This window comes from Colias croceus, chromosome 22 (genome assembly GCF_905220415.1).
Source record: "Colias croceus chromosome 22, ilColCroc2.1".
NCBI lineage: Eukaryota > Metazoa > Arthropoda > Insecta > Lepidoptera > Pieridae > Colias > Colias croceus.
Genome location: NC_059558.1, coordinates 2,494,582 through 2,520,220, shown reverse-complemented (window position 1 = coordinate 2,520,220; position 25,639 = coordinate 2,494,582). Strand labels below are relative to the sequence as shown.

The 25,639-nt window shown below is 34.1% G+C and overlaps 2 protein-coding genes across 2 annotated transcripts; one reads left to right on the top strand and one right to left on the bottom strand.

Annotated features, from left to right (window-relative positions):
• Nucleotides 1–418: 418 nt before the first annotated feature.
• On the bottom strand, nucleotides 419–16,810 carry LOC123701937 (dystrobrevin beta). Its single transcript, XM_045649570.1, has 20 exons — nucleotides 16,510–16,810; nucleotides 15,892–16,079; nucleotides 13,750–13,966; nucleotides 13,420–13,505; nucleotides 12,832–12,983; nucleotides 12,205–12,313; nucleotides 11,163–11,329; nucleotides 10,471–10,598; nucleotides 9,271–9,374; nucleotides 8,683–8,774; nucleotides 8,390–8,428; nucleotides 7,993–8,105; nucleotides 6,930–7,101; nucleotides 5,465–5,565; nucleotides 4,885–4,973; nucleotides 4,177–4,236; nucleotides 3,829–3,924; nucleotides 2,824–2,880; nucleotides 1,940–2,022; nucleotides 419–947 (listed from the first exon to the last, which is right to left on the bottom strand). Exons 2-20 carry the CDS (start codon nucleotides 16,061–16,063, stop codon nucleotides 894–896), a joined length of 2,091 nt encoding a protein of 696 aa, XP_045505526.1. The 5' UTR covers nucleotides 16,064–16,079; nucleotides 16,510–16,810; the 3' UTR covers nucleotides 419–893.
• A 2,332-nt stretch (nucleotides 16,811–19,142) lies between these two features.
• LOC123701926 (facilitated trehalose transporter Tret1-like) lies at nucleotides 19,143–24,569 on the top strand. Its single transcript, XM_045649549.1, has 8 exons — nucleotides 19,143–19,246; nucleotides 19,707–19,936; nucleotides 20,285–20,605; nucleotides 21,206–21,326; nucleotides 22,477–22,548; nucleotides 22,698–22,915; nucleotides 23,630–23,812; nucleotides 24,027–24,569. Exons 1-8 carry the CDS (start codon nucleotides 19,210–19,212, stop codon nucleotides 24,264–24,266), a joined length of 1,422 nt encoding a protein of 473 aa, XP_045505505.1. The 5' UTR covers nucleotides 19,143–19,209; the 3' UTR covers nucleotides 24,267–24,569.
• The last annotated feature ends 1,070 nt before the right edge of the window (nucleotides 24,570–25,639 follow it).

Below are 25,639 nucleotides of genomic sequence, written 5' to 3'. Positions count from 1 at the left end.
CTATATAATATAGTTTTTAACCGACAAATACACACATATCTACATTATACAATAAATGACTAGTCGATAAGTGCCAATTTAATTCTACACAAAGACACAAGTGTTTTGGGGTTATATATATTATATTTTTTAGTACAAAAAATTGAAAAAAATAATAATGGAAAAATGGATGTTTTGAATGTATAAGTATTATGTATAATTGTGTGAGAACTTTCACTGGTTATTTTTTTAACAAATTGACTTCATTTTTGATGCAGTTTTTCTATCTTGTTTGTTTTCCGTATTTTCTTGATAACTGAATAAATACATACTTTTTAACGGATTAAAAACGTGATTTATTCATCCATCTACGAAAAATCACGTAAAAATCCGTTAAAATGTATATTTACGTGTTAAAGAGTACTTTCCTGTTGTTTTTCTTTTCATACTTAGTAATGACACTTAATCATACAATTATGTATTTTCATCTGAAAATATTATCAATAGAAAATAATTGTTCAGATCTATCAGTATATAAAGTTATTATAACTAGAAAAAAAAAGATACCTTAATTAATGAAAATCGGGTAAAATATGTTTGTTAAATTTATATAAAAAATTGATTATTTTATGTGTGATTTATTTTAGTAAAAACGATCTAGATAACATTTTCTACATTAAGGAAAATACACAAAGTAAACTGTAATAAGGAATATATTGAATTAATTTTAGATTAATAATTATTCTTTAAAATTGTATCATATTTTAACAATGAATCACATAAAATAGTATTTTTCGAAACCCAAAATCTATTTTAGCAAAAAAAATTTTTTTTTTCATTTTTTGTCTGTTAATCGAACGGTGACGTCACAAACATAAATTACCCGTTAAAACTATAGATATAAATGAAATAAGCTATGTCCGTGGGAAGTAGTGGCCGGTGCGGGCGGGCAATGGTGGCGGTGTGTCCTGTAATATTATACAATTTTATGCATTAAAATAAACAATTTGGATAATAACTAATTCTTGTCCTTTCAACAAAAATCTAAACCTCTTTCAAATGGTCAGAACTGGACAAAATTTAAATGTAACTAACTGGAATGAAAAGAGAATACAATAAACCTTTACTTCAATAATCTTTTATTAAATGAGTAATGAATACAATTACAATTTGTACGATTATTAAGCATAAACACGAGTAAAGTCATGAGCTGAAGCAAGTATTGTACACGAGAAAAAAAAACATAAACTCAAAAAGGATAAACAGTTTATATTTTATCAACCACACCGAAAAAAAGACGTTCTTACAATTTTTTTTTAGAAAATTTGTACAGAAAAGCGCTGATTTTTCAATCCTTGGTTAAAATTTATCCGTCTAATAAAGTAAAAAAAAGTGGTTAAAATTTATCACCTGTAAACTGTCAAATACGGACAATTAGAACATATTTTTGAAATGGTAGTTTAATACGTTATTCGATGTTTTAACCAAGGATTGAAAAATCAGCCTGAATAAAAATAAAAAAGTGCAACAAAACAAACCTCAAAGTAATGTGCAAGCAAAAATCATGATTGCGATATCAAACTACGCGGTACATTCTGAAATATAAACAGTGCAAAAGCTTTTAATTGTGCAGATAAAAAAACAAACAAAAAAAATATAAAATAATAACTGCAAAACATAAAAAAAAATCAATACCTAATGCTACCTACTGTTACAGTTAAATTCAAATTTAAAAGGGAAAAAATGCAACTTTTAAAATAATTCTTATAAAATAATTATAGTGGTATAATAATAAGAATGCATCCTTTTACAGTGACTACTACAAACTATAGGCATCTAATATAGACAAAAATGTAAAAAATCTTGCTTTTTTGCGTTTTTAAACTTTATAAGGTGTAGTAAATCTGAGTATGTAAGAAAATAGAAAAAAAAAACCTCAAAAATCTAGCTTTTTTCATACCTGTACATTGTTATCGTGTAAATAGTGTCTCGGCAGTTGCGGACGAGGCATGGGCTCATCGCTGTCTTCGTCTTCTTCAAAATCTGGAAAAAAATAATTGGATTAAATTTTTATATTCTTATGAATTATAAGCATATTTTTTGGGTAGGTTTCATATTTTTTTGTTTCTTTTCTTTCCAAGTAATTTTTTATTATTATTATGTGCTTATTAATATTTTTGGACCATACAAAAACGTGCGTTAATACAATGGTAAGTCTAAAACCGTGGAATAATCTACGTTTTAGGATGCTCAGAATTTGAGCTAGGTAAGAGCAATTTAAGGATTTGTCATTCTAACTTTTAGTTTAGTAAACAATACAGATAACATTCACATGTAAATATTAATCTTTGGACATTAGTCTTTATTGAAATAAATATCTACAAAAAATAATTATTTTATTGAATCATGCACCCATTAAAAATCATGCTACTATACATGTATAAAATTGACGATTGATATGGGTGTTAAAATGAATAAAACATTCTAATGAAATTGACTTAAAGCTGCTGCAGCTAAAGCGCAGCTAAATAATTGACTCATTTTTTGGTTCAAATTAAACTCATGAAATTGTGCTATAAATATTGTAATTATTAATTATTTTTAACAGTCTGTCTGTACGTATGATATGGAAGATATTAAACATTTTTTAATCATCAGTTGCATATTTACGAGCAGATGATATGGTCTTATTCACAACATTTTACATTAAAAATTTTTTTTTTAAACTGCATACATAATTTATTATGTCCATAGAAACTTCTTTCAAAATCTCCGCTTTAGCCCGCAGCTAAAAAAAAAAACAAAAAATCCACATATAAAAAAAACAACACACCAAACACTAACCTCTCTGTTTCCTCGAGTCCAAACCTCCCTTCATCGTGTCTTCTGTATCGGAGCCTTCTGCAAAACATTGATAACTTAAAAAACCAACTACGTATGTAAAAATAAAATAAAAAATGAGGACTTTAATCTTTTTTGTCATTTTTCTGCCGATTATTCTGCATAATGTATGTATGTTTGTATGTTAAAATTTTAGGCCTGCGTTGTAGGATAAATTATTATATGTATTTAATACTTTATTTTAATAATTAATTAATTAAAATGTATTTTGCACGAAAAAATGATAAGATTCATCATTGCTGAGATTTTGAAGGAATAATGGTTGATTTTGATGTCGAAAAAGTTTTTTCAAAACATTAGGTGAGGGGAATAAAAAATAACTCACTTTTCATTTAAATTTATTGGTACAAGACACTTTAAGCATATTTTTTTTGTCAGATAGGGTTTTGGTCATATCTTTTTGTTGTTTCAACAATTCCTTGATATATTTGTGTCCTATTTAATGGAAAATCTAATGATTTGTCGTTTGAAACACACATGCAAGACTCACGTGCCAAATTTTAAGGGGTTCAGTCATGCAGAATTCCATAATTCTCTAATAAAATGTTAGTTAAGAAGAAAAACTTCTTATTTCGGCAACAGTAACATACCAATAATAATTTGTTTGGTTTAACAAAATAATATAATTCTTTTTAAACATAACATAAGTGTGAAGCAAATTTTTAATAGTTTAAAGTTAATTATATATTAAAGTTAATTATTAAATAATTTAAAGTAATTTTAATACCAATTGAGCTAGGAAAATGCGTTTTGTTTTATGTGATAGACAATTAGAAAATTCAGCATTTTGTTTTGAATATCTTTTTTATATTTTTTATTTTATTTATTACGAACTGTAAAATAAAAAGGGCAAAACGTTTTTAATCTTCATAAGAAGTTTCACTTCAAAAACCACTAAAATAAACACTGAAAAAACACCAAAAATATTTTTATTTTTATAATTCTCACCCGAGTTAAGTTCTCTGACTAGAGTCGACATAGCGTTGGTCACAGAATCAGCTGCGTAAAGGAGATCGCTTCTTAGACTCCTGTTATCTATGCCCACTGAAAGAAACATTTTTATATATTTTTTTTTTATAAACAAGCAAAAAAAAAAAATTCGTTGAGTTGAGTACCAGGCAAAGCATAAAATATCACATTTGTATATTACAAATAATGGTAAACTATTGAACTTAAAAATGCCCTAAAAATGTTTTTTTTTTCGTTAGGTCTACCCATACTAGGGCATAATACTAACAAGATCGTTCATTCGCTGTTTCAATATTATAAAAATAAAAAAAATGAATAACTACTCACTCGTGGTGGGTCGTTGATTTTGATGGAAGCCTCTGTTATCACCACCCATACTTTCCATACCTGGTTATGACATATAAAAATGTAATTCATAAATTTCCTATAAATAAATAAACACCGAAATTTATCTGTGTGCCTAGTGCGAGTTTTCATCGAGTACGAAACGTTACTATCGCGTTTGCGTCACAGCCGAATTAGTATGGGAAATCGAACAGCGCCCCTAGCGGACGTATGGGGAAGCTTTGATTCCCCATACAAATTTCGCTGTGACGCAGACGCGATAGTAACGTTTCGTACTCGATGAAAACTCGCACTAGGCACACTGGGCCCTAACTTTCAAGCTAATAGGGTCCCGTTTTACCCTTTCGGTACAGAACTCAAAATAAAAAATTGGCCATTTTTTGCCCGTTTTTTATTGATATTTTTATTGTCAAGATAAAAGTCTAAAGGATGGTACTTGTTCAATTAAATAAATCTTAATAATATATATAATATTATAAATCTCGTGTCACAATGTTTGTCCTCAATGGACTCCTAAACCACTTAACCGATTATAATAAAATTCGCACACCATGTGCAGTTCGATCCAACTTGAGAGATAGGATAGGTTTTATCCCGGAAATCCCTCGGGAACGGGAACTATGCGGGTTTTTCTTTGAAAACGCGGGCGAAGCCGCGGGCGGTAAGCTAGTAATAATATAAAACAATTACCCAAGCTATGTGTCATGTCGATCCGTTCTCTCTCACCGAGAGATGGCGTCTGCGGCGCACTGCGTACCGTGCCACGTGGTGTTGATTCCCTTTTTTTTATAAAAAAAAACGATTTTAGTTACATTCTTTGAATAAATTTATAGAATTTATAGAATTAGAATTCTTTGAATAAATTTATAGAAAAAAAAATTGCGTGTGTGCCGAGCACACGTGTCAGAAGTGAAACTGTGTGTGTGTTGAGAGTAAAATTTCAGGGTCGCGTCGTGGCAATACCGTCACCCCATAGAATAAGGCGACGATTTTGGTATCTTTTAATCTTGACAAAGGTTTTACTTCTGACACGTATTCTCGGCACAAACGCTCTTTCTTTCTAGTAGATACCTTTTTTTCTCAAACACATTTATTCAATTAGACTTTTTCTAGAAGCACTTTCGAATCGTCATAACATATTTTTAACATTTACCACCGATTCGGAAAGCAGTATCTATGGAGAAGAACCGGCAAGAAACTCCATAAACCTTTTTTAACTACATTAATGTTTTGTAATAAACTGTGGTCAATGGGGCTAGGGGCAACTTACCTTTCCGGGGCAGAGGGTTGTGTTTGTGTCCCGGGCAATGGCGGACTTTTTGCGGACCGTGGAGATGAGTTCGGCGTGGAACGGGGCGACGATTGTTGCGTCTGGGAAAATAAATAATATCTATTTTAGAAATTTATAAAGAATAGAAAAAAAGAGGCGGGACTCAAACCATAATAGTTAATATACAACATGCGTGACTTATAGCATGGATACAGGATGTCCCACTGTTGGTATACTAAGCTCAAAGGAGGTTATAGTTTTGCATACGCTGAGTACGTAAAAAATACTTATAAAATTCCAGACGCATTTTTTTTTCAAATAGATGATTTCTTAAAACTCTATGTGTACGCCCATAACAAGCAACTCGCCCAACTTTGCCACCCGCACGTGAGCTATCGTTTAAGATTATGTTTTCATAGACAAAATATTCACATTAACGAAGCGGTATATACCGCACTAGCGGTCCGCCCCGGCTTCGCCCGTGGTACATATTTCGAAATAAAAAGTAGCCTATGTCCTTTCTCGGGTATCAAAATATCTCCATACCAAATTGCATGTGATTGGTTCAGTAGTTTAGGCGTGATTGAGTAACAAACAGACAGACAGAGTACTTTCGCATTTATATTCAATTTGAATTTGAATTTATAATATTAGTATGGATTGTGAACGTGATCAGTGTATGCAAAACTACAAGTCCCTTCGCGCTTAGTATACCAATAGTGGGACACCCTGTATATAGCATCATCATAGGCCCATACGTCCGGGTGCCACACTGCAGCTTCCTAGTCTTTGCATTGGCACAGCGCTAACTCCGAGACTAAGGGTGGTATAGACCCGGGTGTTATACACCCACCTTGAGCATCCGCATGAGTCCCTCCAGCTTCCTAGTCTTTGCAATGGCACAGCGCTAACTCCGAGACTAGGGGTGGTATAGACCCGGGTGTTATACACCCACCTTGAGCATCCGCATGAGTCCCTCCAGCTTCCTAGTCTTTGCAATGGCACAGCGCTAACTCCGAGACTAGGGGTGGTATAGACCCGGGTGTTATACACCCACCTTGAGCATCCGCATGAGTCCCTCCAGCTTCCTAGTCTTTGCAATGGCACAGCGCTAACTCCGAGACTAGGGGTGGTATAGACCCGGGTGTTATACACCCACCTTGAGCATCCGCATGAGTCCCTCCAGCTTCCTAGTCTTTGCAATGGCACAGCGCTAACTCCGAGACTAGGGGTGGTATAGACCCGGGTGTTATACACCCACCTTGAGCATCCGCATGAGTCCCTCCAGCTTCCTAGTCTTTGCAATGGCACAGCGCTAACTCCGAGACTAGGGGTGGTATAGACCCGGGTGTTATACACCCACCTTGAGCATCCGCATGAGTCCCTCCAGCTTCCTAGTCTTTGCATTGGCACAGCGCTAACTCCGAGACTAGGGGTAATATAGACCCGGGTGCTATACACCCACCTTGAGCATCCGCATGAGTCCCTCGAGCTGGTGCATCAGATGCTTCCTGGACTCTTGCAGCGAGGACAGGTGGCCCTCGAGCTCGTCCTTGCGCTGACGGAGTGCACGTAGCTCGGAGACCAGGGGTGGGGCAGACCCGACACTACCACCTGATTCCGCTTCTTGCTGCCTTCTGGAATTAATATGAATCAATTATTAAAGTGGCAGGTAGAAGGAGACCTGGCCGCAGACGGATATCATGGCTCAGAGATCTTCGTCAATGGTTTGGGAAGAGCACTAAATCATTGTTCAGAACAGTGGTTTCCAAAATTGAAATAGCCCTAATGATCGCCAACCTCCCAAAGGAGAAGGCACTTTAGGAAGAAGAATTATTAAAGTATGAAATTTTTATAGTAAACTAATTTGCTTATTGCAATATGAGCACACACAAATTCTTTGTAACAAAGTATAATAATTTACTTATTTCAAAATTAATAAATCCATACTAATATTATAAATGCGAAAGTAACTCTGTCTGTCTGTCTGTCTGTTACTCAATCACGCCTTAATTACTGAACCAATTTGCATGAAATTTGGTATAGAGATATTTTGATACCCGAGAAAGGACATAGGATAGGTTTTATCCCGGAAATTCCACGGGAACGGGAACTATGCGGGTTTTTCTTTCTTCTGCGCGGGCGATGCCGCGGGTGGAAAGCTAGTATCTGATAATTGGTAATTACGTAGAGATTCAATCAAGCTATATAAAGCGATCGAAGACCGATAATCTGGCCAAATGTACGGAATAAACCCAATGTAATGTCAAAGTAACTTGGTTAACGCATAAATATAAAATGTGAAAGAATCTCAAATTAATTCATTAATCTTCTTCTTCTTTTGAATCGTCATAAAAGTTTAACCATTTGTCATTTTTAACTTCTTATTACTCACATTGAACGTATACATTGTATATTACTTACTTACTTATTTAACGATTTAATACAACCAATTACGAGAACTTAAGCATGTATTTATAACAATATTTCATACAAATAACAAAATTCCCAAAAGAGACAAAACACACCTAAGTCTAGCTATCTCTCTCATAATCTCTCTGTTCTTGGCCTCTAACTGTGAGATCAATTCGCGCTGTTGCCGCGCCGCATCAACTTCCGAACCTTCGGAGGATGATCGACCCTGTATATAGAAAATACAAAATAAATAATTTTTTAGTGATTTTTTTATATAAATACCAAAAGCACTGCAAAAATACATCTGATTAAATACGTGGGTACTCATTTTCAATGATATTTTATATGTTAAGTTATGGAAATATAATTTTTTAATAGTGATGTTCTTTTATTTGAAGAAAGGTAAATGTACTACATAAACTGTTTAAAGGTATAGGTAAATTATATTTATTTTTCAAGTTTAAATAAAACGGGGACTGTTACAAATTGTAGTCAAGTTTTATAACTTACCAATTCAGGCGTAAGAGATGCCGATCGACCTGCGCGGGGCTAAAAATAATATAACAATTATTATCAGATTCAGTAAGTACCAACAACGTTTTTCATTCCACAAAATAAAATTAATTCTTTCCAAAGAAATCAGTTATTACCACACCTGTATAAAAATAAACGCAGCAAATTTAACAAACCAATTTTTCTATATATTTTTTTTATTAATAATTGTTATAATTTGTTTTTTTTTTTATTTATTTTAAATGTTATTTATATAAAAACATACACCCTGTAATCTGTATAACACTTACCATAGTGCGGTTCTCGTGTGCGAGCCTCGCGGCATAGCGCGCTATGAGCCGATGCTCGTCGTCTACACCGCGGGAGAGATGTTCCGCTATACCTGTGGGAAAATGGCAGCATGTATAAAGTATTTTGTGGTAATATGAGCTATTACGTAATCTACACTTATCTATAGTAATCTTATAAAGCTGAAGAGTTTGTTTGTTTGAACGCGCTTATCTCAAGAACTATTGGTCCTGGTCATTTATCGCGAAGGCTATATTATATCATCACGCTAAGACCAACAGGAGCGGAGCCACGCGAGTGAAACCGCGAAGCGCAGCTAGTCACATATAAGAATTATGTAAGCAAATGTTAGCGAGCACAATTTTTTTCAATAATTTACAATCCAATTGTAATGTAACGGGATTTGAAATATCAAAATTTTCAAACATATATGTTTTTTATTGTTTTCAATATGATAATATGCATACGTGCAGAGAACAAGCTAAAAATAGTTATAAAAACGATTTTCCGACTTTAATTTTATTGCTCTAAAAAAAGATATATTTTTCTTTCTTCTGTACACATATAAAAACACACACACAAATACATACTTCTATGTGTAGATCTCGACGAGCGGCTGTCCAATGACCCAGTATTGACGTAGCCGCCTCCATACTCCGGGAAGCCGTTATGTGCTGGTACGGGAGATGGCGGCCTAAAAGTTATATTTCGATTAAATATGATTGTTTAGAGATGAAAAAATCGTTCATGAATCGAGCAAAGATAAAAAATCAGTCATACAAAAATCATTAAAAATAAATTATATTAAATACATAATTAATGATTAACGAATGAGTTTTTTTTTTAGAATAGAAAAAATTCGACAACGAGGCAGGATTTGAGCCCACGTCTTTGCGGGAACGGGAACTATGCGTTTCTTTGAAACGGCAAGTGGCGGAGGGCCTGGAAACGGGCAAGTGGCGGAGGGCCTGGAAACGGGCAAGTGGCGGAGGGCCTGGAAACGGGCAAGTGGCGGAGGGCCTGGAAACGGGCAAGTGGCGGAGGGCCTGGAAACGGGCAAGTGGCGGAGGGCCTGGAAACGGGCAAGTGGCGGAGGGCCTGGAAACGGGCACGTGGCGGAGGGCCTGGAAACGGGCAGGTGGCGGAGGGCCTGGAAACGGGCAGGTGGCGGAGGGCCTGGAAACGGGCAGGTGGCGGAGGGCCTGGAAACGGGCAGGTGGCGGAGGGCCTGGAAACGGGCAGGTGGCGGAGGGCCGGGAAACGGGCAGGTGGCGGAGGGCCTGGAAACGGGCAGGTGGCGGAGGGCCTGGAAACGGGCAGGTGGCGGAGGGCCTGGAAACGGGCAGGTGGCGGAGGGCCTGGAAACGGGCAGGTGGCGGAGGGCCTGGAAACGGGCAGGTGGCGGAGGGCCTGGAAACGGGCAAGTGGCGGAGGGCCTGGAAACGGGCAAGCGGTGGGCGGGACATGCGGAAGATTGCGAATGTGTACCCGCATCCCATCTAAAGCAGCGCGTTGGTACACGGTGGGGTTTTAGTCAGTAGGAATCCGACATAATGAAACGCATCAAATATGCCTACGTGTGTGTTACGATATTGCACAAATAATACAAATAATACGGAAAAGTGCAAAGGAATAACTTTCATCGGTAAGTACCTAGCTAGATAATAATTTTTAAAACTTAGTTAGAGCAAAAAAATGGCGCACAGATTTTGTTCGTGGTGTCTCCTCCATACGTAGTAATATTATCTGAATGGTTGGCTACACGTACACACTAGTGACGTCACACTCACACGATGTGGCTCAGGTTGAGCGTCCGCTCGGGCTGGTCGGGGTAGCGCGGCAGCGCGGGCCGCGCGCGCTCCGGCACGCAGCGGAACGACTTGCGGAGCGTCGCGCCGATCTGCTTCGACGGGGACTTCTGCAATTTTTGCATTATTCATCATTAATTCTTCTATGTAAGCGTTCTTACAGACGAACGTGAAGTTATGAACGGCAGAGGCTACTTCAGCCGTCGCCACCTGTCGACGACAATCGTCGAAGCGTCGGCGGCAGCAGTCAATACGTGCCGTCGACAAGTGGCGACGGCTGAAGTAGCCTCTGCCGTTCACAACTTGACGTTCGTCTGTTAGAACTTTAAGTGAGAAACTTATAAATCATTAAATAATAATAATTAATGCTGCTGGAAAACAGAGTTTGACGTAGTACATAGTACTCTATAGCAATGATAGCGTTCTATTTACAACGTACGTAGATTATATGCTATCACGTTTGCGTCAATTTTGTATAAAAAACATTGGCGCAAATTAAATAACAAAAAGGTTTATAAACTATAGAAAGATAAATGAGTATGTGTGAAATGTAAGGTGTAAATGATGAAATTTAGATGAGTGGTTAAGTGTGTGTGTGTGTGTGTGTGTGAGTTAGGTGTCAGTTTGTATTGTGTATGTGTACGTTTTCTATACATTTTTTATTTCCAACTCACATATGTCGCGTATTCCTTGACCTCGTGCTCGTTAGTATGCGGCGGGGTCACGTGGCCGCGCCAGAAGCAATCCTGGCAGAGAGTGTATGCAGCACAGCGGGTGCATCGGTAGCGGAGACCGGTTAACGAACCGCGACGACATACGCTACACGCCAGTGGATGTACCACTAGTCCAAAAAAAATACGTATTGTTATCAAGATTTGATAAAGTATGGTTATAAAATACAACGAATTTCGTACATTGATCTGGTATAACCTAACTCTGTCATTCTTGTGAAAAAAAAAATAATGCAATCCGTTCACATGCGAATGTAATTAATCTCTTGAATGGTTAATACAACTTAAAAATTTTTCGTAATTCGCGACCGTACGTGAACTATGCTAGATACATGTCCAGCCTTTGATCACGTGTGACATGTCTTATTAAGTGTAAAATAAAAAATGGTCTATCTGTCTCATACCTTCCATTGTCTCATAATTAATAATAACTTGAATAGTCTCTTTGAGTGACAGATACTTTTTTGAACATAACATTCAGACAGGAGTTCCAAAAGGTAGCATAGTGGGTCCTACACTACCTACCGATACATACCGATAACATTTCGCACAGTTATAGTTCATATAGATTTTTTTTTGTATGGTGTCTCTCAATGTTAGCCAAAAGGGCTTCTACATTTTAACGCGGACGCGGGGGTGAACTGAAGGTGAAGGTTCACCCTGATAGCGACATGCGCAAGGGCGTCCCCCCTTGACGGGGATCACGAACCTCGGCTTGAGCTGTCGCTTGAGTGGAGGAGTGGCCGGAAGGGCCCTAGTCGGACGGGGGTTCATATAGAGTGCCGAATGTATTCTTAATAATTTCATAATGGACAGATTAATAAAAAATACACACAATCATTATTTATTAGACATATTAAGTGTCAAGGTTGTAAGCGAAGGTCAAATTTAGTACTGTGATTTTACTAGTTTCAGTTATCACGCCAAACATGAAAATTTATAATTATGTTTTACATAAAGTAGAAAAACTTATAAAACTACATACCATTTTCAACACTAGCAAGGCGATGCAGCAGAGGCAGCCAAACTAAGCACGGCGGCCCGGGGTCCGACATTAGTGTGTCGAGGAAGTCGTTTACTGTTATTTTTGTGTTCTGCAAGTAATGGAATAATTTATGTTGAAAGTTTATTTTTTGGAGATATAGATCTCTTATTATGGATTATAATGGATTTAATATCTTAAAAAGGATAATGGTAAACATTCATCCCTTTTGAATGATTCCCTTTTTTTCATATTTTACATTTCGAGTCTTTAGCTGTACGAAAAATTATTTATCTATAATATAAAAATGAATCCCAAAATGTGTTGGTAAGCGCATAACTTTAGAACAGCTGAACCGATTTCTTTAATTCTTTTTTTATTATATTCCGAAGTACGAGGATGGTTCTTATGTAAAGAAAACGTGAATATGTACCACGGGCGAAGCCGGGGCGGACCGCTAGTTTTTAATAAATCAGTGACATCCAATTCAGTAATATTTTATTTATAATAAATATATTTCATCTCAGAACCTTCCAAAAATTCTTCCCTAAGGCAGATTATAAAGAGATGTTTTATGAACAATTTTCAAAAAATCATATAATAACATATGTATTTAAAACATCAAAATACCTGATTAAATATAGACAGCGCGAGGCTATCATTGTAACTAAAGGATGGTGACTCATACACCGCGGCAGGCAAAGCCAGTACTTCCCGTAGGTAATCTGACAATCTCTTCATTAATAAGTGACCATTGCCGTCTGATAGCTGAGAGAAAATATCTGAAAAGAATTGACAATAGTTTGTATATACATTTTTTTTTTTTTTTTTGTATGGTGTTTCTCAATGTTAGCCAGAAGGGCTACTACATTTTAACGCGGACGCGGGGGTGAACTGAAGGTTCACCCTGGTAGCGACATGCGCAAGGGCGTCCCCCCTTGACGGGGACCACGAACCTCGGCTTGAGCTGTCGCTTGAGTGGAGGAGGCCAGAAGGGCCCTAATCGGACGGGTTGTATATACAGTTTCATTCAAACCTAATGGCGGTTCGGAAGTTAGGTGCAGGTGCAAGTGCGGGTGCGCGCAGGTCCCTTAACGTCCCGCTAATATCTAAAACTAGCTGTGCCCTGCGGTTTTAACCGCAGTACTCCTCTCCTGTGGGCCTTAGCGTAATGTTATATAGCCTTCCTTACTTAAAATAATTTTTATGTGTACTCACATCTCAATTTGTCCATAAGTTTGCCAGCACACATCGTCGCCAACGCTACTTTGATTGAAAACACTCTAATCTTGCCAACATTTTCACTGAAAAATAAAGTAACTTATATTAATTTTATAAAATAATAATTGTAAAACAGAATAATATGATGTTTCTTTAAGGGCCGATTTTTCAATCCTTGGTTAAAATTTATTCATCGAATAACGTATTAAACTACCATTTCAAAAATGTATTCCAATTGTCCGTATATGACGTAGGTGACATTTTAAAATGTTCGTGTAATACTTTATTGGACGGATAAATTAAATTTTAAATATTATTTTTACTCACCCAGTACTATAAGCGGACAACAACCAATTCAACAACAACGCTGAACACGCCTCGACCGACACTTGATTGGCTGGCGGCAGACGTTTATTCAGATTATGGTATAGAGACGATACCAATGTCTCCAATCTCGTCACGTTAACACACGCGTTCGGTTCGAGCGTGTTGAGAGCGTTCTCTCTGAACGCTTCTATCACATTCCATATATCTATTGCGTGTACTGGAATAAAATAAAAAGATTCAAATTAAAAGGGTACAAAACTTATGATAACCAATGTTGCTTGCCAAAAATATTTCAAATTAAGAATGGAACACAATTTATGACAACCAATAGTACCATGTACAAGCGCCTCATCTCTAAGCGCTCAAAATGAAAATCCAACATTAATGAAAAAGATGTAGCACAAATTTATCTTTCTATTCTATTATTAAATCTTTCTGTATTTTATATCTGTGCTTACACTATATATTATGTATAACAGACAAATATTAAGAGAATAGGTCATTCATTTTCATTGATTGAAACACAATCATTGCTTCCGTCTTTCCATAACTTTATTGCAAAACTAGGTGCCCTGGAAAACATTTGTTCTGCCCTATTGCCTCTTTCACTTTGTTTCCCTATAATAACTTTTCTTGTAGCTCAAGAAACATGTTAAAAAACAATTACTTAGCCAAAATGGTTGTGCCATTCTTGAGTTTTATGTTCGACAACACTAGGCTATTCGTTTTTATTTAAATAAAATAGAAGATAAGATATGGTCAACATACTCTAATTTAATGTATGATGTAAAGTAAACAACTTATATACCATAAGACAGAATTACTCAGGGTGTAAATAAAGCCTTATTAGTCACTATGACTCATCTGAATGAATTCATATTAAGCGAGGCTTTTAAGAATTGTTATCTAACACTGTATTGGAAAAGGTGTCTGTTATAAACTAAATGTGTGGCCTGCTTTTTGGAAAAACTTTTGTCCTGTGAAACAAAATAATAAATACCAATGCAGTATAAATAAATATTCTACTGATCAGAATATCCAAATTGTTTCAAGCAGCTCCATAAATTACTCTGCAGATAATAACAATTTTCTTTACATCATAAACAGAACTATAGACAATTTAACTAATATGTTCTATTGTCTAGCACTAGAAAGTAATGATATTTTGATAAGATACATTTATTGTGTTAAATATCAACATTAATTAAATTAAAAGTTCGACAACATGGCCAACTCATACTTGGCCAGCATAGTGGATTATATAAACTATAAAGGACGCCCATGCCCTTACAGTTGGAATGTTTACGTGCTAATAATAATGAGAAATTAACTTTCTATGGGTACATAATATATTTACTCTCTCTCTCTTCAGCGTTTTTCCGTCCACTGTTGGACATAGGCCTCTCCTAAGGCACGCCATCTATAGCTCGAGTATAGCGAGCTCTACAGCTCGGTCTTCAGCTTATATATTTACTATAGTCCTTTTCACGTAGGATGATTCCTGTGACACTTCGTCGTGTTCCCAATTACGTATTTTATGTTTAAAACGCCCAAATAATTTTAGTGCATAGTATTTTTATTTTATGGCGGCATTATTACCAAAAATATAAAAATGAAACATCTTAAGCTTATAAATCAAAAACAGTATTGTTTAGTTTAATATAATGAAAAATAAAATAAAATAACACAAAAATATAATACTTACGCAATTCGTGTACATGAAATGGATCGTTGAAAAATCATAGAGTTGGAAAACATATAATCGGCGCCCATCTTGTGATCGTTTGTCAATCGAGTCAATCGTCTGTACGAGTCCATCAGCTTTGTATACAAGTTGCATTTTTATATTGATATTTTATGTGGTATTCTGTTATTGTTACTAATTGTTATTGTTGACTTTTTTTTTGCTGTTGTTTACTAAGTTTCCTTAGTTAATTGTTGGCGAAATGCCGGAAAAACTAATTTTGGTACTTTATTCAAATCGATTTCATTTCCATATAAAATATTATTGATTATCAGAAACAATTGATACGATTTCAGTAAAGACATCTCTACACGTGTCAAAAATCGATGTGTCACAGAAATCATCTTAGGTGGAAAGGACTATAATGATGATGATTAATTAAACATGTATTTACTTACAATTACACTTCTTCTGAACATATCTTAATTTGCAAGCTGTTCTATATGAAGAGAAGCGTATCATATCAAAGTTTTGCTCTCTCATCTCTTGTAAAAGCTGAGAGCGAGGGTCCACAGACCCTGTGGTAGGAACTGGAGGCATCACGCCCATATTCTCTCTTTCCAGCGACATTGTAACCTAAAACACCCTGTACAAATGAAGTATTAAATCAAATCTGTTTAAACAATGTTAAGGTTACTATAAAATACATTTTTTATCTTTCATTACAACCTTATTGATTGATTATAGAGTATCTTATCTAGTGTAAAACGTTTTCTTTATATTAAATCAAAATTTAGATACAGCAAGTTATAATTTTATTTTTATTCCATCATTTTCACATAAAATACGAATAATTTTGTGAATTTACAAGTCAAACAATTATTCCTCACGGTTTTCGTTTTCGGTGACTACCTATTTGTTATTGTTTTTTTAATTTCAGTTTATTTTATTATGAGAAAATATACAGTAACACGATTTGGTAAATTAATAACAACAATCCAAGTCGTAAAAGGTTTTAATTTATATTCTTACGTGTTCAAATCAATAATTGTCTTAAATTATACAATTCTACTCACCGTTAGTTATCTCATAGCTTTATTGACAAAATGATAACAATTAACCGAAAGAACCAAGATAGGTTTCTTTAGGTTTCTTCACTTGTTATATCGATTCGTATTATTAACACACGTATTTAGCGTCATTAACAACTTGTACGATACGTGTAGGATGAACTAGAGTATAAATATAACAAACAACACTATTTTATTTCACATTTACAACACATTTTTGGTATATTCCTTGAATTTAATAATAATTAATCTTCATAGGTACTGCTTTCAACCCAATCTTGTTCATAGATAAATTAAATTGACATTCACATTTCCATTTTCCGTAGCGAATAGCGATGTGCATGAACATGGCTAGTGATGATCTATTCCACAGAGTAAAAACAATGACGTTTTGGTAAAGTACTCATAAAATGTACTGATTTTATAAAATAATTCACAATTTAACAATTTTAAAATGTAAAAATAATTATATTATTATACGTATAATAAAGATAAATTTAATGGCATACATTAATGCCATTTTTAGTTTCTTTAGCCTCTTGTTTCCGTAAAACAGCTAAAGGAGCTGGAAATCATTTGCGCTTTTAAAAGAAACATGTACCTAAATTGCTTTTCTTTTGGGTAGGTATATTTTTAAAATAGCTAATACTCTTTCTAAAAAAATGCTAGGTACTGAATGTATGAAATTTAACTACGCTCAGAAGCCACCCAACAAAATTTTTATTGATGTGTTAATAATGTATGTGGTAATAAAGTTATTCGGTCTTCAGAATCTATTCTTTAAAAACATGTAAAACTTTTAGAGTATAGTAGACAGAATAATTATGATGTTAATGGACTAGTGTGTACGATGGAGTTGGAACTTGCAGGCTTAAAAAATGTTACACTAAATTTTTCCAACCCGGTTTAAGAAGTTTCACTTCAAGTGTAACATTTTTTCGTTACGCGTGACAATTTTCCGTTACCTATGCACATTGCGCATGTTACGCGCCATCTTTTTTTCTTATCCCTACCACGCGTGATTGGACGTATTTCTGTACAGTTGCTTACAGTAAATTACTTTTTGAAAAATAAGGTCATAAAGAGGTTTCACTTCTTATGTGTGTACACTAGTACCTACACGCACACATTTTTTTAATATGAGCGAAAATGACACCCATGACGAAAAGATGTAATTTTCGTCGGCGCCATTTTGGATTTAAGTTTTGTCAAATTGCTTTACCCCACCAATCCGTTCAACAACCCATAAAAAAGAGGATCTCAGTCAACGTAATTTTTAAAACATAATTTTAAATTACAAATAATTGGAATATGAAACTTATACAGTTTACTCTTATAAAGTATCAAATATTTCAAATCACGAAAACGACAGTGCATGCACAATAATCTTTTTCTTATTCGTTTTTATTTTTGGGACGAGGAGCGATCAAGAGAAAAATGTATGAAGAAATCGACAAGTATTTTTAATTTAGCTAATAATTGAAATAAAATTTTGATTTAGATACAAAAAAATTATCATAATCTATAAAGGACTATATATCCCTCAATAATGTATAGGTAAGAAGATAGATTAGGCTTTTACTTTTCTTAAAATGGTACCGTTCTAGACCCCATTTTTTTGCATTTTATGCGATTATTGTGCTGGGAAAATCGTATTTCAGCGACAATTTTGTATGACGTCGTACAATTTTTATAAGATGAACGTAGAGCTGAATATATTATCTTTAAATTAAGATATTACTATGTTCTCACGTGTAATTGCTTTAAGTTAAAATGGTACCGAAAGACAGCGTGTTTTTGTAAAAATCCGTATTAGCACCCTTAATACTGAACTGGCTTTTATATTTCCTAGTAATTATTAATGTGATTTTCTTTTACGTTCACATTATTTCGGTATGTACAAAGGATTCTTGTTCTCGTTATGATTGTCATAATTAAATACCCCTTAAAACATACTTAGGTCTATTCGTGTATCGTCACCATGGCCATAACGTTTGTCAGTAAATAAATTCTCTTCTAGTTTTATTGTAGTATTTGAGATGGTAGGTATTTAGGTAATACCACTTCTTAGAACTTGAGCCTTGGTACAGAGGATGATCACAATAATAATTATGACCCTACGAATAGAGTCTTTACGCCAAAAGCTAAAGGAAGTTTATGCTTCTCACCTATATACCAACCTACCCTAAAAATAACTTTATGTATTACAAATAAATAATAATATGATTATAATGAAGATATTACCTATTGTATAAGAACCTTTTAGAATCAGAATACAATAAAGCTGTAATGATAAACCTTATTTTTAAGTTTTTCTTTTCTTCTTCGTCTAATTCTCGTTAATTTTATAACTGCACCCTAAGTGCCCGTCTCTTTAAATTCTCATACCAAGCGGCTAGCAAATATCTGAGTCCATTGTGTTACATATCTTTATGCTAAAACAACAGGGAATATACGCAGATTGGCTTTTATAATAGGTATTATGTACAATTTATGACGTAAGTAATTTCGTTTACAATTCTGACGATGCATTGATGTTATCAAAAGGTATCTATTAATTGCGATTAGTCTAATCTTCTCAATATGTATGTTTGCTAAATAGTAAATACTCTCATCTTTGATGCTGGGATGAATTGAAATCATTAACTTTGAAACCGTCTTGGTAATAAGATCGTACTGAATTGTACCTAATTTTGTTTTGGAAAAATGTCTGTGTTACGACAAGCTGTGTTTGCATCTTTGGGTATGTTGAATAAAAATTACAATAAATAGAGCTATATTTGTGATTTATTTTTGATATTATAGCTGTTCATCTGTTGTATCTCATACACCTTTATCTATTATCCTATTGTATGTAGCGTAGCAAGTCGTAGATGCTTACAAGTTACAACTACCGTCTTCCTGTAATAGAAGGAATCAGAGTTCTCTTTGTCCAATTTTGCAAATAAAATCTTTGCCATAATGATTTAATTTGTGAATAAGTTCGTCAACAACTACGTAGATTACCTTTTTTCTAAGTGGGGAAATCTTGCATATATATTAAGTAACTAGGTAACTACTTAAAACCTAGGTAAGTATGGTAACACCATACCATATTTTAATCAAAACATTAAGTACCTAATATGTACTTTTCACATTAATTCCATGTAGGTAAATGATAACATACCGAATCCTCTGTAAACTAAGCTATTTTTCCCTATTAGTTTGCATTCTCTGCATGAACGTTGGGTACATTTACTCCTGGCCGTCTTCAACACTTCGACTGTTCGCTTCAACCAATACCACACTTAACCGACCAATGACGGAAACAGAGCAGGCACTCTTTGGAAGTCTGTCGTCTATAGCGTCTTTGATAAGCACTCCATTTGCTGGTTTCCTCTTGGATACTCTGGGAAGGAAGTATTCGTGTATTTTGTTCGCGATTCCGCAGATTGTGAGTATTTGTTAAACGGTTATATTCTCAGCTTTATTTACAAAAAAATGCAGTTTTTAAACGTATTATTTTTTAAAGATATTAATTAATACTTAAATTGATGACCAGTTATCATCCAACCTACCAAATTTCATAAAAATCGTACAAGCCGTTTCGATGCAAATGGCGATTGGAAACTAGCGTTATGCATATGCATTACGAGGCATATGGCGATTAGATACTAACATTATACCTACATTAAGATTTAGTATGCAGCAGGTATATCTCTAATTGAGGAGAGGAAAACTATTATTTTCATATATAAGAAGACGGTTAATTTAAACTTATTATTATTTCGATATCTTATAGATCGGCTGGATAATTGTATCAACATGCTACACCGTGGAAGGTATCCTAGCTGCCATGTTTATATCAGGTTTAGGAGGCTGTATTTTTATCATAGCTCCGGTATTTATCTGTGAATTTTGTCAAGAAACAATCAGAGGCATGATGACTACAGGAGTAATAGTTTACTATGGAATTGGCATGCTATTATCCTACCTTTTGGGAGGTTCTTTGGAATATAACATGTTGAACTATACTTGTTTAAGTTTGACTACTCTGGGGTGTAGTCTGGCTTGGTTTTTGAAGGAATCACCTATTGTTTTGATGAGAAGAGGCTTAGAGAAGGTACGTTGAATATTCTATAATAGAAATACAAATACCTATCTTTAAATAAAAAATAAACAGAACGCAAGCAGTTCACAAAACAGAAATCACAAAAATCCAGCAACACTCTTGTTCAACTGTTGCGCAACAAATGTTTTCCATGAAATCGTAGATTTGCTGGGCTTTACAAATCAAAAGTGCAACACGACATTTTTAATTTATATTTTGAATCCTTTTTTTTCAATGTCGGGAATTTTTTTTTGCATGTAAGCTATTTTTTTGTATGGTTTCGTCGACTTAGACTGTTAAGTGTTAGACATGAAAAATAAGAAACAAATCTTCACATTTATCACTTTAATATTGAACTACCTGCGCTTCGCGGTTTTACCCGCGTGGCTCCGTTCCTTTGGTTGGTCCGCGTTGGTCTTAGCATGATGATAATACCTATATAGTATATACATACCTAGTCTATAGCCTTCCCCGATGAATGGGCTATCTAACACTGAAAGAATTTTTCAAATCGGACCTAATCTCAGGTAGCGCGTTCAAACAAACTCTTCAGCTTTATTATAATAGAATATTGTAATACTGTGATGAAAAAAATGCTTTTTAATATTTTAGGAAGCAGCGGAATCTATTTCTTATTATAGAGGTGTGAAAATCAATTCTAAAGAGGTAATGCAAGAAATCGACACAATACGAAAAGCTTTAAACCCAGATTTAGAGGTAGAACATGTTCCAGGTAATTTATTTACATTTTATTTTTCGTAGATATATTTTGCTTACAGCTAAATGAAAAAAAAAAATGTGTGCGTATACTAGTGTACACACGTAAGAAGTGAAACTTATTTTTCAAAAAAAATTTACTATATGCAACTTAACAGAAATACGTCGAATCACGCGTGGTAGGGATAAGAAAAAGATGGCGCGTAACGGAAAAATGTCACGCGTAACGAAAAAATGTTACACTAATTTTTTTTCCAACCCCGATAAAGAAGTTTCACTTCAAAAAAAATATTTTGTATGCTACCATTCAATTATTTTACTTTCTAGTTTCTACGTCTTATCATATTTACTTCTTATAGCATGGACGAATATAATCTAGCTTATAGAAAAGGTTTAATCGAGATGATGATGATGTTTGTTAACTAATATCACTAATCAGAGTTTAGACTGTGCCATATTTTACATCACTAGACTACCTATAGGTACATTATTTCCGCGTTGTTGTATTATTATAATGATCCCCTTTATAATGTCTTGCCCATAAACACATTAATATACTAATAAACAAAACATCGCACAAATTTACCTAATTATTAGCCGAAAAGATAAACAGATACATATCTCCACGTGGTTTTTTACACTCAAACAGTTTTACGATTACCTATTAAGATAAGTCGTGTTATGATAGTTCATCAATTTAAACATCGTAAACTTAATCTGTTGGTACTAGAATATTATGTACAGGCAATCTAGAAAAACCGATTGTTATGGTCATTAAATTAATCATATTCGTATTTTAAATTTTGTTTTTACGTTCATTATCCAATACCCATAAAAAATTAACGTTTTTCTTTTAAGTTTTTTTTTAAATATTTGTCTTTTGTTTATGTTTATAATTTACTTTTTTGAACGAATCAGTTTGCAGATAGCATTTATTTAGGAAATTCCAAAAACAAAAAGGGAGGTTCTAAGCAAAGGTTCTAAGGTCGTCTGAAATTTGTATGTTTTTTGTTCAAGTCTTTGTGACCCTTTTTTATGAAAAAATTGGATCGTTTAGACTTTAGATGTTTGAGGAATGGGGAGAAGAAATTGCTGTAGTTACTAAAATAGGTCATATTCAAATAATTCAAATAAAATTTTCACAAATTGACGTAAAATTCTTTCAGATGAAGCGACTGACGAGGATGTATTAAAAGTGCCAGTGAAACCCGAAAAACTGAACTTCTGGCAGTTTTTTAGTAAGTGACAAAATTTCATAAATAAGAAGAACATGTGAATATAAATTTAATTTTAGATCATTTGTAATTGACTTTTTTCGTAAATCAGCTAATTATTTTTCAAGTTTGTTTTTAAGCAAAATTAAACTTACCTACACTTTTTTTTTCAGAAAAATCTCAATCAACGCGACGTGCCTTACTACTATGTTTGGTTTTATACACAGCATCTATATTCCAAGGTTTAGTAGTTGTCCAGGTGTACGCCCAGCCGTTATTCGAAGAAGCAGTACCAAATGTGTCCACAACCTTATCTAGTGTTATTTTTGCGATTGTGCTGATCGTTTCTGGGTGTATCGCAGCTTTCTTCATAGACAAGGCGGGAAGACGGGTAAGTGATTAGAAATGGTTTTGGTTAAACTTCGATGTGTTTATGATGTCCTGGTACATCTTTCTGCTTGGGTGATTTCGTCAATAATGAATTTAATTCTAATTTCGTGATGGATAACGGAGTAAAAAAATACAATACCTACGAAAAATTTTCTTTAGGTATAATGGCATTAATTGATATCTTTAAAATTTTGCTCTGAGTATAATTTTATGTGTATTCATTAAGCACTTATGTATATGATAGTTATTTGTTTTCAACTTAGTTCAAAGCATTGTTTGTTATTGTATTATTTACTTCAGTATTACCTATTATCACAATAGATAAATAACTAGTGTGATAAGTGATAACTATACTTAGTAGTTAGTAGGTATTGTGTGACTATCCAGACTATAGATAGAGAACTTTATTTTATTTATATGTAAGTAGTGGAAATAAAATGTAGGCATGTAAAAAAGTCAACGCTTTATAATTTTGATCTCGATAATCCGTAGTAAAAGTGAGTTTGAATAAAAATATTTTTAAAATATTAATTAATTATTACTTACGAGTTACGACCTACAATAAATTACTATCAGAGTCGGCAAAAATGACATTTTGCATTTAATAATATGTTTTTCGGACAATTTGAACTACTTTCAGATTTTCTGATGTTTGTTCTCTACTAATTTAATTATGTTTTAATTTAAATACCAGAATAAGAATTGTTTTTTCCAGCCCCTCATTATCTATTCTTCAATAACAGCCGGCATCTGCTGCGCGGTACTAGGAACGCAGATCCAATACCACTGGGGACCGCACTGGGTGTCCGCTATCCTACTCTATTCGTATTGCATCGCGTACTCGCTTGGCGCTGGCACGGTGCCCTACGTTATAGTAGCGGAGGTGTTCTTACCTGAGGTTGGTTATGATGTCCTGGTACTTCTTTTTGTTATCATAACATACAGCGCATCTGTCGTCCGCGGCCATTCCGCGGGATTCATTATCAAACTGTTGCAACTTATTTTATACAAACTTTTTACATAAGTAAGTAATTAATTTTGAAGCAAACTTCCCTTCCTAAAACACGATAGTTTCTTTATGGTCTGTTCTCTATGGTTATTTCTTTTTTCAGATAAAAAGCATCGTGTCTGTGATCACAGTGGAATGGGCATGGACTTGCAATTTCATTATCCTCTTCATTTTCAATCCTCTGGTCACAACACTGGGTCTTGGAGGAATCTTCTATATATTTGCTGTTGTCTGCTTCTTAACAGCTGTATATTGTGTATTCTATTTGCCAGAAACTAAAGGACTGACTGTAGATGTAATACAGACTCGGTTTGTTAAGAAAATAAATACAGGTGATGCGTAGTTTTTTTGCGAAAAATATTTTTTATTATTTGACCATACTCGACATACTTATAGTCCTATATTACTTGCTCTGTGCTTATAGTCGACAACGGACAAACATACATGCACAGCGTACCTACATGTAAATTTTATGAAATTATAAAAAGTTGGATTTGGTCAAATCCTGAAAAAGTGATTTGAACAAAAATATCGCCTTTATCTCTTCCCTGTGTCACGTATACGGAAAAGTAATTTATTTAATTTTAATTTTATATAATATATTACCTACTTATAACTACCCTTAATCAATGATAAATAATAATTAATATTAAATAAATATGTTCCTAGTGTACAAAACTTTTGTAGTTTAAAGTACCTACATAGTATCTACCTAATAGTTTAGAGTTTAGACTTTAGCCAGAGAGGTTAAACAATAATTTAAGATATCATCATATTTTTGTGAAACAAATTCTGTCGCGAAGTCGCCTAAGAATGAATGAGACAAAGTTAATAGCTTTGTTGAGGTGCTATTTTTGTAGGAGAAATTGACCTAGAAAAACATGGTATAAACATAACAACCTTCTTCCGCCTTTTCGTAAAACATGGATATTGGATATAGATTTAAGAAAATAATTAATAAATATAAGTCTTATAATAATTAATTGTGTAGTTAATTTATTTAACTACTTATATCCCTTTATTCATAAACGATTTTATATATAACAAATTCCACTAAAGCTTTGTGTTTAATACCTATAACTTTTAAAAGTTTATAAATCTAGGTAGGTATTCATTATCTTTATTCTTAGTTCTCTGGCAGAGATCGCTTGTCGATCTAAACACCGTCCATACGTCATGTTATTACAATATGTTGCTCCATTTCTTTGATTATAGCAATTTCAATCATCGGTATTTAGTACCTACGATAAACCATCGATAAACAGCATCATTCAGAAATCAATTGAAATAAGAAAATACTACAAAACATTATCACAGTATTACAATAGGAAATAATATTGTAATACTGTGACATTATCGGTACCTAATCTTGATTCCCTATTAGGTACTTATATACAATTAATAATTATTAACAACTTAACAGACAAAACGTAACAAAAGCTATTAAGTAATTAATTATCCATAAACAACTTGTAACAGACATATTAATTACCTAAATAGATATACATATAACATTCACAGAGCAAGTAATATAGGAATAACAATGTAAACAAATTAGAAGCACAAAGTATATATCTGTCAACTGTGTTAGAAGTGTGTTAGAAGCGTGGCATCATGCAACGGATTTGTCAAATTATAAATGTGTGTTCAAAATATGATATTGAATTCTATGACATTTTATTAAAGTTCGGTTTAGTCTGAACAAGGTTTCACGAA

Coding starts and splice junctions, on each gene's coding strand:
- LOC123701937 (XM_045649570.1), bottom strand. CDS start 16,063: ATGTCGCTGGAAAGAGAGAATATGGGCGTGATGCCTCCAGTTCCTACC. Junction 13,967..15,891: donor TGTTCAGAAGAAGTGTAATT/GTAAGTAAATAC, acceptor ATTTTATTCCAG/TACACGCAATAGATATATGG. Junction 12,314..12,831: donor CGCTGTCTATATTTAATCAG/GTATTTTGATGT, acceptor CATTACTTGCAG/AACACAAAAATAACAGTAAA.
- LOC123701926 (XM_045649549.1), top strand. CDS start 19,210: ATGTCTGTGTTACGACAAGCTGTGTTTGCATCTTTGG. Junction 21,327..22,476: donor AGAGGTAGAACATGTTCCAG/GTAATTTATTTA, acceptor AAATTCTTTCAG/ATGAAGCGACTGACGAGGAT. Junction 23,813..24,026: donor CGGAGGTGTTCTTACCTGAG/GTTGGTTATGAT, acceptor TTCTTTTTTCAG/ATAAAAAGCATCGTGTCTGT.